The 12353-nt window shown below is 48.0% G+C and overlaps 1 protein-coding gene and 1 long non-coding RNA gene across 4 annotated transcripts in view; one reads left to right on the top strand and one right to left on the bottom strand.

Moving 5' to 3' along the window:
- Positions 1-12353, top strand: part of LOC114484938 (inositol 1,4,5-trisphosphate receptor type 1-like) — a 98608-nt gene that overhangs the window by 27901 nt on the left and 58354 nt on the right. For all 3 annotated transcript variants that reach the window (XM_055082607.1, XM_055082609.1, XM_055082608.1), the window contains exons 2-5: positions 2056-2236; positions 3725-3978; positions 10393-10593; positions 12100-12210. In XM_055082607.1, coding sequence (XP_054938582.1) covers positions 2056-2236; positions 3725-3978; positions 10393-10593; positions 12100-12210 — 747 coding nt within the window. The remainder of the gene's footprint in view (positions 1-2055; positions 2237-3724; positions 3979-10392; positions 10594-12099; positions 12211-12353) is intronic.
- Positions 2092-3729, bottom strand: LOC114484939 (uncharacterized). Its single transcript, XR_003678313.2, has 3 exons — positions 3557-3729; positions 2898-2954; positions 2092-2178 (listed from the first exon to the last, which is right to left on the bottom strand). It is a non-coding gene; the product is annotated as an uncharacterized lncRNA (long non-coding RNA).

The raw sequence follows: 12353 nt of genomic DNA, 5'->3' as shown, positions 1-12353 counted from the left end.
TCTGTGTGCTGGGCCTCTTCTGGGTGTTCTGACGACAGCTGTGAACCATACAGGCGAGGCTCCTGCCCTCTTAGAGCGTACACTCTCCCCAGGACAGACAGTAAGTAGGTGAACAGTAAATACAAGTGTCGTTTCAGGGGCCAGTTGCTATGAAGAATAAAATAGAGCATGGGAGAATAAACAGCTGGCGTGGCCCCTGCGTTAGTAGGATGGTCGGGGGTGGTTTTCTTGAGGAGGTGGTGTTCATGCTGTGACTGAAAGATGAGGGGACTCCAGCCATGGGAAGAGCCAGGAAGAACAGGGCAGTGGCGCTGAGTGTCTGCTACTGTTTGCCAGCACTCTGTTGAGTCAGTGGTTAAAAGGCTATTTTAGTGAAAGTCATTAGGATGACTCTTGAATGACTGTGTCTTTTTCATACCAAGCCGCCAGTTTCATGGGGCGCAGGCCTCTTTTTACTCAGCATTGTTTCTCCTATAATGGGCGGAGTCCCTGACTCACGCCAGGTGCACGGTAAATGGTGGATGGACGGATGGACAAATGGAATGCTGGTTGAATGGATGGACGAAGTAGAAGCCTAAAAGAAAACAGAGGGAAGTAAAGGGCAGTGGAGCACACTGGAGACTCGAGCTTGGTTCACAGAGTGGGAGCGTTGGAGGACTCCGTGACCCACAGAATGATGAGGCAGAGCAGGGGGCGGGCAGTGACTTGTAAACTGGCATTTGGGAGTGGCTGGAGGAGAAAAGACAGAACCAGAGAGCACAGGTAGCAAGGCTGGGTCCCGTGTTGTACGTAAGAAACAGCCAGAGGTAACGAAGAACAGGGAGAGGGAAAAGAAAGGGCACGATCCAGAAGAGCTCGCTGGGCAAATGAGGCAGACGTTTGTCAGGGTAGCATGTGGGCTAGTGGCTAGAAGAAGGGTCACAGTGACTGAAGTTGCATGTTGGCAGATAGAAACATGGTGGCTCTCGGGGCGGGGGCAGGTGCTGAATCCAGCACTGGGTGTGTGGGGGGGTGAGAGATGGAGCAGTTAAGGGGCTTCATGAGGCTGGTAAGATGTTGTTGTTTTCTGGGATTGCAAGCCTAGGGTTACCTTCTGTAGGCAAGTGCCATCTTTCCAAATGGGGGAGGATATGAAATTGGCAGGAAGCTCCAACTGGGAGAAGCAAATATATTGTTTGGAGCTTTGTTTTATTCCTCTGGAAATTGACCGTATTGTATTTTTATGTAAATAATTCACAACAGCGTGGTATTTGCAAAGGGGTGAAAAGAAAGTGCTCACAAATGAAGTTGAGATACCATATTGTGTTTTTATATCAACAATGTATACTATTGCTTGCAGTGGGTCCAAAAACAAATGTGTATTCAAGAGGCGAGCTACCTGTTAATTGTTAGCTTTTTCATCTAACCACCCTTTACCTGCCCCTTAAAACCTGACTCGAAAATCACCTTTTTCACGACGATTTTGGGATCCCTCCAGCCCAGTGTCATCCTTGCCACCTCTGAGCTTCTATAATATAATTGTCTGTGTAGCTTCTGGAGCATGTTTTACGCATTTAAGCCCTCCTTATGGGCGTGTCATGCTAACCTGGTATGGAGCCCTGTAGGGGCAGGTAGCACGTCTTACTCATCTGTATATATTCACAAGGCTTTGCAAAGAGGAGGGCTCACAGAAGTCCTTAAACACATGACTGGCCCTGCAACAGTCACCAAAAATACATTCTGTTTCCATTGTTAGTGGAGTTGATTTATATGTGTGTAGGGGGTTGTGCTTTGTTGGCTGAAATCTGCCCACCCCCCCTTAGCATGCTTCCCAAGTCTATATGACTGATTCAGCCAAGGAATGGCAGTTTGCTTTAAAGGCTCTGTGTAGAAAACCTCAGGCTGTAGAAGCCAGAGAATGACAGTGCATGGAACGGTGTTTAACCCTGCTCCCAAGTTAGACCGTTTTTGAGGTTTCGTGTCTGGCTCTGATCTCCACGAGGTTTTGGTGTCCTGAGTGGGATTCAGTAACTGGTGTGTCACAGTGTTGAAAAAGCTGTGGGTTTTCCTTGGCAGCACTCCTTTTTCTGCCGGTTGACAGAAGATAAGAAGTCGGAGAAATTCTTCAAGGTCTTCTATGACCGAATGAAGGTGGCCCAGCAAGAAATCAAGGCAACGGTGACAGTGAACACCAGTGACCTGGGAAATAAAAAGAAAGATGATGAGGTAGACAGAGATGCCCCATCACGGAAAAAAGGTAAATGGTCCCCTGCATGCAGCTCTTGAGTCAGCTGGATCGTAACCATGGGAGGAATCCCTGGTTTTCCTTTAGTTTTTACACGACTTCTACACTCCAAACGGTTTTCTGACTGGGGCTTTCAGAAGAAGAAAACCAATCTGGTTGTGATATAATTCTTCCTGTGTAACCTGAACTGAATTCCCGCTGCTTTGGAGGCTCCTCTTGTTTAATAAACTAACATACATTCTCCTTTGTCAGACTCAGGGTTTTATTGGCAGGAGATCCATTAATAATCTTTTCCTGTAATTTCCATTTAATGTTAGAGAAAGTTGTGGAATACGCACTTTAAGACTGTCGTCTTTTGTCAGCTAATCCTCCCTTATTTTCTGAAATATTTGAAAGTTCATCAAGCTCTTTATCCGTTATCCCCCTTGAAGAGAAGTTATACTGGGGAGTGGGTAGACCCAAAAAGTGTTGGAGTCAAGTGGCCTTGAATAGGTCTGAGTCTCGTTTTTTCAAGTTTAGAGCTGAGTTTCTCAGCCACAGCACATGGGACATCTGGAGAATTCGTTGCTATCAGGGCTGCCCTGTGCACTGCAGGCTGTTTAGCAGCATATGTGGCCTCCACCCAGTAGATGCCAGTAGCCCACCCCTGACTTAAAATCTCTCCAGGTATTACCTGTCGTCCCCTGGGTGGAGATGGGGTCAAAATCATCCCTAGTTGATCACCACTGGTCTAGAATGGGGATAAAGAGAAGAAAAAGAAGAAAGGCTCACATTTACTGAGTACTTTCTATGAACCAGGCACTGTCCAAAGTCCTTCACATGTGTTACTTCATTTAGAACTCAAGTCGACATTGTAAAATCGATAAAATCGTTATCCCCATTTTACAGATGAGGAGACTGAGGCATAGGGATGGTAATTAACTTGTAGGATATGGAGCTAGTAAGTTCTAGGGCCAGGGTTTGAACCCAGGCAGTCTGGCTACAGAGTCTAATGCTCCTAACTCTAGTGCCTGGTTACCTTACAGGGTTACTCTGAAGATTCGATCTTAAACATCAAGTGCTTAATCACGGTGCCTTGGGGCTTAGTAAAGGGCTCCATCAATTGTTGTCTACGAACAGTAATTACAGTTTGCTTAGCTTATGTCGACTGTCTCAGGAACATTCTAGAGGAGGACTTCACTGATGTTCTCCCCACTTTACAGATGAGGAAGCTGAGGCCCAGAGTCATAGGCGTATGAGGTTGACAGAACCTCAACTGCTTTTCCTCTAAGCCACAGAGCAAGCGTAGGTGACGTGTTAGAGCCACCAGCAAGCTGGAAGGGCTCAACTTACTTTTAATCCTAAGAGGTGAGAGAAGATGGTGGCTTCTTGGAGCGTTTTGCCAACCTTGAGAGACTCTCGGGTGAATTCCAGAACTTGGGTCTCTGAATGTCATCTCTGGCGTGCTGAATAGTGTTCCTGGGATTGGGCAGCCTTGACCGTCTTACATTTGCGTTCTAGCCAAAGAGCCCGCGACACAGATAACGGAAGAGGTCCGGGATCAGCTCCTGGAGGCCTCTGCCGCCACCAGGAAGGCCTTCACCACCTTCAGAAGGGAGGCTGACCCCGACGATCACTACCCGTCAGCGGAGGGCGCCCAGGCCACGGCGGACAAGACCAAGGACGACCTGGAGATGAGCGCAGTCATCACCATCATGCAGCCCATCCTCCGCTTCCTGCAGCTCCTGTGCGAAAATCACAACCGGGACCTACAGGTGAGGGCCGGGGGGCAGCGGGGGTCCCGGCGCCTCACGGCTGCCGCGCTTACTGCGACATCTCAGCTCCTCTCCTTTCAGCCCATCTCTCCGAGCTGAGGACCCAGCGTGGTTCTCGACGTCTGGGCACTAGCAGTGTTTCTCTGTCTTGTCGTCCCCACTGCCTCCACAGGGACAGGGACCAGATCTCATGCTCAGCAGTGTAGTTGCCACCCGCTCCACGTGTGTTTGTGATATGTGTGTACGTGCCTCTGTGTGTGTGTGTATCTGGTAGCCTGCCACCGCTTGATACATAGGTGCACGGGTAGAACTTGAATGGACGGAGGGGTGGATGATTAAATATACCAGACTTAACAGAATCGGGTACATAGAATGTTCTAATCAAACATTTCTTGGTTGAATGAACGAAGTGGCTTTCTGGTGTTTTACACAAATGTTCAAAAATATTTGTTGAACTGATTATTCCAGAAATCCTTTGTTCACTTTTTTTTTGTCGTGGGATGATAACACCGGCCAGGTTGATTGGGCACTTAGATGATCCTGGATGCTAAGTGTTGCCTGTATTATAACACTTGTTTTATAGATGAGGAAGTCGAGATGCACGAGACCCGGTTAGGGAGTACAGAGCTTGGAACTGAACCCAGGCAGTCTGGTGGGTAGAGGCTGTGCTGTCCACCACCACATTAAGACAGAGGGCGTTTTCTTCCTTGCAGAGTTTCCCCAGCGGCAAAGGCTTTGCAGGAAGGGCCAAGGATGGGTTCCAGAGATACTACCTCTTTGTTCTGAGGGGGCACAGATCTGTGGAAGCTGTCTCTGCCCAGGAGAAGCATGCTAGAGCACCGGGTCCTTGGCCTTCTCCTGGTTTTGCTGCTGACTCTTGGGGAAAACACCCCTCTCTGCCTAAAACGGATGAGGGTGAACAGGAAAAGTGTGTCTGAACTCCTCTAAGATAGAATGTTTTCTCCTAAAATAAATAAATTGGTGGGGGTAGTTTTATTTGAATCGTGATGGTTTGAAAAGAAAATAATTCTAGTCCAAACATCGCAAGGGGAAGGTGCAGCCTTGAAATATTTGCACTGCTGACTTTACCCACCAGGTGATTTGATGGCCTTTCGCATGTTAGCTGTGGCCAGACCATTCGGTGCCACCACCGGAAATCGCTAACGCTTAAAATCTGCTGCAGAATCTCTGCCTGGATAAGTTGAGTAAGAAATTATATTGTTAAGCAGTAAGACAGAACAATTTAACGGAAGTGGGTGAAGTCTGCAGTATTAATACTTACTGTGCTGATATTTGTTTTCAGTCAAATGGGTCTGAAGAGCCTGGGCTTTGAAAAAGCATCGAGGGACCTCCCTGGCGGTCCAGTGGATAAGCCTCCAGGCTTCCACTGCAGGGGGCACGGGTTCCATCCCTGGTCAGGGAACTAAGATCCCACATGCCGCGTGGCACGGCCAAAAAGATAAAAAATTAAATTAAATTTTTTAAAAAAGCATTTAGATCCAGGGTCATCAACCAGCCAAATCTGGGCCGTATTTCAAAATGAAGGGATTTCCGTCAGCTCCACTGTCGGCCACGCAGGGACTTCAGGCTCTTTCTCTGCTTTGCCGCCCACTCCTTTCCTCCACTGACGTTCCCATCTTCATCCCTGACCACGTCTGAGTGTGGGATCTTGGCTGTGAGTCTGTTTTTCTTGCCTGTTGCTCAAACATTCCTACTTTGGACATAGAACACGTTGGCCCTTGATGCACTGGCCTGACTTGCCTGGATGCCAAGATCAGTGGGTGGACAAAGCCCTCATGACCCAAAGGTCCGGGGTCTGGTTACTGGCTCATTGGCTGGTGTTCCTCTGTCTGGAGGCGGACTGTGCCTGCTCTACCTACCGTATCTACACCGTTCATCACCAGGGAGACAGGCCAAGGGAGTGTGAGCGATGCCATGGGAAACCACGCTGTCCCACCAGTAAGAAAACAAAGCCTACAGCTCCACTGTGGTGTCTTTGTGGATGGGGTCCCTACCCTGCTGCTGGGGCGATTTCTAGGCTGAACTTGGTGGCCAGTGCCCTATATTGTTCCCCTATACCAGTGTTACTGGTTTCCACCAACCTCGGGCTCCAAAGGAAAAGTAGGTTCAGGCTATGCATATGTGTGTTGATCTCCTCATCTCGGCGAGTATCCTGCTCTGTGCCCTGCCCTGGGGGTGATGGAGGACCGTCCCCCTTCCCCTCACAGAGCTGCGCATCTAGGACAGGAGCCACTCGGCAAGCGGGAGACTGCCGTGCAGGGTGATAAGTGCTACAGTTGTGTCATCTTAGGGGTTTTGTGGGTTCAGAGCAGGGGAACCAACACAGTAGTAAACTGGGTCCAGGAAGGCTTCCCAGGGGAGCTGATGTCTGCTGAGTTCTGAGCAAACAGAACACAAGGCTGCCTTGAGCAGAGTCCGTCCATGAATGTCAGGGGCGGTCCTGATGTGCTTGTTTACTGGACGTGGCTCTGGTTTCACGGACCTGTTCTACCTCCCGTCGGCCCCCTTGACCTGCCATCTTCACAGCACACCCAGCCTCCACTGGGAAGACAGCAGCAGGCTCCCATTGTACGAATTCACCACTTCTTGTGGGGAAGTCTTCACAGTTTTTGTTCTGTACCTTAGCTCTTTGCAAAACTCTGCTTTGAACTAATTCCCTAAGAACCCCATGGGCAGAAGCCCCTTCTAATGAGCCCTTCCAGAACAACATTCTCCAATATGCCGCTCTGCCAGAAACAGTGGTATCGGAGGGAGAGGGAGTGTACAGTATATTTCAACATATATATATATTTAAAGCTTAGCAACTTAACCTTTGAAGGTTCTGTAACGCCAGTGGTTTTAACTGTTTGGGGCTGCAGAATCCTCCGTTTGAACATCTTAGGCAGAAATGTACGTGGTAAAGGAGATGAGAACAAAGCTGCTTTGTTCAGAGTAGAAACGACGGAGTGTTAGAACTTTCCTTTCCTCCCTCACCTGCAAGAGCCCTGAGAGCTGGGGCATTCCTGCGGTCCTCCAGGGTTTTGCAGGGAGTGGCTGGAAAACCAGTGATCTGGACCAGTGGTTCACAAGGATGAAGGCTGCACTCATCTTTACAGACTCCCACTAAGCCAGGCACACTGAGGTAGTAATAAAATTGCTCTGATATGATGGTGTTTGTAGGAATCCAGTTCTTAAAATGATGGTTTTAAGTGGGATTCAACTACTCTGTATGCCACCCTGTTGGCAGTTTTCTGGAACCGATGGTGGATCTCTGGGTCGGGGTTTCCTCGTGGATCCGAGCGAGAAGACATTCTCACGAGGAGAGAATTATCAGCTCCCTGGTATGAGGAAGTGCACATAAGCCCAGAGAGAGAAGGAATCTGGCCCTTTGAAGTTGCCCAGAGTTTCTTGTCCTATTTAGAATCTTAACTTTCCTGTTGGTAAATGTTCAGGAGCGATAGAGCCACTGAGTTTGACTTTGCTGAATGGGCAGTTGCTGCCTTAAGCAAGCTTTGTTCACAGTAATAAGAAACTTGATGGGAAAGACTGTTTTTGAACCATTTTCCGTGTGCTTTTGAACCTTCCTCTGAGAGGCTGGCTTTGCCTTTCACCTGGGTTAAGGGATACAGGTCCTGCTCTCTCTCCACTGAAGTCTGTTTAAGCACAGACTTGAAGTCTTTGATTTCCTTCATCTACCCATCTTGACTTGGTCCCTGGCCCTCCAAGGAAGACCACAAAACGAACAGGACTTTTCTAGTCTGGACAAGGTGGGGTAGGTGGTATGTGCTATGGGTGAACCCTATTCCTTGAGCATAGAAAGAGTTCCCATGGGCCTTTAGCGAGTGGCACACCTCTGTTTTTGTAGAGAACAAGAGGAAATGGAACTGCGTTAGGAAGGAGAGATTCTGGCTAGACATTCTGCAAAGGCCATGAGAAATGGGAGAGGCTTTCAAGAAAGGACAGTCCACCATCCTTCCTGGGGAGTCTGAAACATGTCACATTTTGGCCTTGATGAGTTCCCAAGACCCCTTTCCTTCATGCACCTTAATTCAGGTACTTCAGCCAGCGTTTATGAAGCCCATGGCACGAGCCAGTCTCTGTGCTGGTTGTCGGTCACCAGGGCTGGAGCTCCAATCTGACTGGAGTCAGGATGGAGGGCTTCCTGGAAGAAGTGACTTGAGATGCCATCCTGAAGGAAGAGGCGTTAATCAGGGTGGAGACAGGGAGCGGGGGAGTGACAGGCAAAGAGAATAGTGCGGCTGAAGCCCAGGAGGTGAGAGAATGAAGGGTGCTTAAAGAGCAGGAAGAAGTTCATTGCTGCCAGACAGAGGAGCGTGGCGGGAGAGATGACGTCCGTGAACAGAGAGGGGCATGGTGGGAGTGGCCACATCACTGAGCAGAGGTGGGGAGGGCCAGGGCATGGCAGGAATGATGACACAGGAGTTGGGAGAGGCAAAGGGGCCTCGAGAGCCATGCTGTGAATTTGAGCCTAGGTTAGCCTGGCCGTCTCCTGCCCTCTTCCTGAATACTTACTTCTTCACTCCACCATTGCATGCTGAGGGGTTCAGCCAGGCCCTCGAACAGGTAGCATCTTCCCTGAGGGGCTGGAGCGAGAAATGGCTGCAGAACCCTCCTCTGGCTTCCTGTGACCCTTAGAAAAATAGTCACCTTACAAAAGGCCACGTGGTCTCAAATCACCTGTCCTTCCTCCACCTCCCACCTGGACCTGAATGACTGTGCAATTTCTAGACTAGTCAGGAAGGCTTGAGAAGAAGGGCCTGAGGTTAACTTGGGGTGGGGCTGAGGGGGGGTTATTTAGAGGATGAGTCGAGCATAAACTTGATTACCAGCTTTTTTTTGTGTGTGTGTGTGGTACGCGGGCCTCTCACTGCTGTGGCCTCTCCCGTTGCGGAGCACAGGCTCCGGACGCGCAGGCTCAGCGGCCATGGCTCACGGGCCCAGCCGCTCCGTGGCATGTGGGATCTTCCCGGACCGGGGCACGAACCCGCGTCCCCTGCATCGGCAGGCGGACTCTCAACCACTGCGCCACCAGGGAAGACCGATTACCAGCTTTTAATCTGGGCGTTTATGGATGTTTTAATTACACAAGGAATACATGAATATATTCTATGAAGGTTTAAATGAAAATAAGTTTGGTTTAAAAAAAACAGTCCCTCTACCCAGAGAGAACTTCTGTTGGTTTGGACTGTATCCTTCCTGTCCTTTTTCTGTATATTTGGATGGAAGCATTGGATACATATTAATCTATTTGCCTTTTTGTTCTTTTAACTTAACGGTATGTCCTAGAGATCTTTCCATATTGGAACGTATGGACCTACCTCAGTGTTTCCAACTTGTGATATTAAATGGTGTTGATACACTGTCATTTGTTTACTTCCCAACTGATGGGCGTTTAGCTTGTTTCCAGTTCTCCTCTATCTCAAACAGTGCTGTAGCAAACACCCAGTACATACTTTGTGAATAGTGATAGAAGTGGAATTACCAGGTCAAAAGTTAACATTCGTTTTATCTTTTGATTATATCTTTTTACTTTAAAAAGATACAGTTTTCTACAGTAAACATGTGTAACTTTTATAACTATGCCCAAAAGACTATCTGTGGTTAATCTTCCCTTCTTTTTAAGAAGAGATTACCGGAGTCTATGACGAAAACAAAAAACAAAAAACAACTCCTCTGCTTCAGAATAGACTCTGAGTTATGAGGTGGTCGAATGAGGCTTGCTTGACTTTGTTGAGAAATTATCTGCTGTTACGTCTCTTGTTAGCATTGCAAGTTTACCTGGAGGATACATACTCGGGCACGTGCACACAAGCACACACACATTTACTCGGTTTTGTTCCTTCCTTTAATAATGGAAGCGGCCAAACAAGATAAGCCAGGTTCCCACCATGGCAGTGGGCTTAAGCCCAGCCTGTAACACTTTATTCAGTGATGAACTGTCCTCAGTGTTAGGTTCTGGGCATTCAGCATCCAGACCACAGCATCATCTTTTAAACATTAACTACTGTCCTTGGAAACGTCAAGACTCTGAACTTAACATGGGATGGGTGGGGAGGTGGGCCGGGGCGGAAAAGAAAGAAATGAGAACTTAAAAAGGCTACTGGGGTCTGAACTGGGCTGTCAGAGAGGAGCTCTCCTCCCCTGCGTCCCATACGAAAGCACCTTGGAGGACAGGCCACAGTGTTTGCACCCATTGCCATAGACCATGTCCGCGGTTGACCGTCACGGGGGCTGACTGACTCTTCTGTTCTACCCAACACTGCATTTCTCTGCGTAACTGCTGCTCAATCCCAGGCCCCACCCAATTACATACCATCGAAAGGGCGGGATGAGTGACCTTTTCCCTCTTCTCTTTGCCTTTGTTCCCCCAACCTGGGGACTGTCCAACTGCAGAACTTCCTTCGTTGCCAAAATAACAAGACCAACTACAATTTGGTATGTGAGACGCTGCAGTTTCTGGACTGTATTTGTGGAAGTACCACGGGGGGTCTTGGTCTTCTCGGACTCTATATCAACGAAAAGAATGTGGCCCTCATCAACCAAACCCTGGAAAGTCTGACCGAGTACTGTCAAGGACCTTGCCATGAGAACCAGGTAAATCCATCTGCATTTCGGGGTGGAAAAAAAAAGTGTATCCTTTTGAAACGTTGTTGACAGGGTCTAGTTCAGAAGTCATAGAGCATCTACCTAGGGAGCTAGGGATTCAGTAGAACTGGAGGCCTTTTCCACGCAGGGAGGACGGAGCAACCGAGCATTATCATGTTTCAGGATGTGACCTGATCACAGGCGCTAGAGGGGCCGTCTGGGTGATCATGCCCAGCTTGGTTTGGTTTGAATGACCCAACTCGAAGTTGACTAGGGATACATATTAAAGTTGGAGTTAAATGAATATGACCAGGAGACTGGGCTCTATTTCAGGTATCAGGAAAGAGTCAAAAAGGGGCTGCTTCATGGAAGGAGGTTTAAACCTACCTAGAGAGAAAAACCTTGCTGTCTGTGAGACAACTTGAAAATAGTATGGGAAAATGTATGATCGAGACTTTAACACCACAGACGTTCAGAGGAGAGAAGGACTCCGTTAGTCTTGACTTAGGCCTCTCGAGAAGTATATTTTTGGAGTGGAACCCAGTAGTTTCTTGAGTAGAGTCATTGCTTATCCATGACGTCTTGAAGATTTCGTGCGGTTTTGCACTGATGCTAGAATGAGTATGAGTTTTAGCTCAGATTATAGCTGTATCCTGGCTGGAGGGGGTAGGCCGGTGCTTAAATGGCCCATTATAAACCCAGTGGCCAGGAAGGGTATGACATGCTGTGTTACTTGGGAAGCAAGGCCAGAACCTTCACTCAGAAGAAAAGAACGGCTTACAAGAGGGACCACTTGCTGTATGTTAAAAAATCTGACCTTAGTTGTCCATGACTACGGGGCTAGCATTGTGTTAGATCCACTTTCGTCCCCAGGCTTCCTGATGGGACCAGTGGGGTCGTTTGAGTTGAAGTGAAAAGGAACAAAAAAATTACAACAGGCTTTGGGGGAGAGGCTTTATCTAAGTGAATTTCTTTATAACCTCAAGATGGCTTTTCTGCCAAACAGAGGCCTGTTAAAAGGAGCATACTGGGGTGAATTCTGCTGCAAATGGGGATCTTACTTGGGGGAAGGTGATTAATTCTGATATTACGTGAATTAAAACTTGCTTTCCAAACTTAAGCCTTAAGCAAAAGTGTGCAGCACGAAAACCGAGTGATGTAGAGAGAATGCAACACACCTCTAAAGGGGAAAACAGCACTCAGGACCCAGAATCAGTCACACACCATATTTCCCCTTAAGAACAAAAGCCCACTGCACTGTTTGGATTAGATGCGGCCGATTTATCAGTTACAGTACGTGGGGACTTTCCTCCTGTTTACTGTTAATTCTGAAACTAGAGACTTTCATCTGTCTTTTATTTTTACCACTTTCTCACGGAAAATTTGCTGCTCTCCCCTAGAGACATTACTGGGACTGGCAAGCATTGTGCTGAAATAGCAGTTGAGCCTGTCGGCCTGTGATGTGTGATCTATGACCAGCGTTTGTGTAATGTCTGCATGTGTCTCTTTCCTCAGAACTGCATAGCCACCCATGAATCCAATGGCATTGACATCATCACAGCCCTCATCCTCAATGACATCAACCCTCTGGGAAAGAAGAGGATGGACCTTGTATTAGAGCTGAAGGCAAGTAGGAATTGAAAGCAAAAGACAGTAGCATCTGGAAACCCTTTTGTGTATTGCCTGTGCACGCGACGTGGTCACTGCCATGAAAGTAAATACTAAAGACAGTTCTTTTTTTTTTTTTTTTTTTTTTTGTGGTATGCGGG

Source organism: Physeter macrocephalus, unplaced genomic scaffold, assembly GCF_002837175.3.
Source record: "Physeter macrocephalus isolate SW-GA unplaced genomic scaffold, ASM283717v5 random_183, whole genome shotgun sequence".
Lineage (NCBI taxonomy): Eukaryota > Metazoa > Chordata > Mammalia > Artiodactyla > Physeteridae > Physeter > Physeter macrocephalus.
The sequence above is the reverse complement of the archived record's forward strand: the minus strand, read 5'-3'. Positions and strand labels throughout refer to the sequence as shown.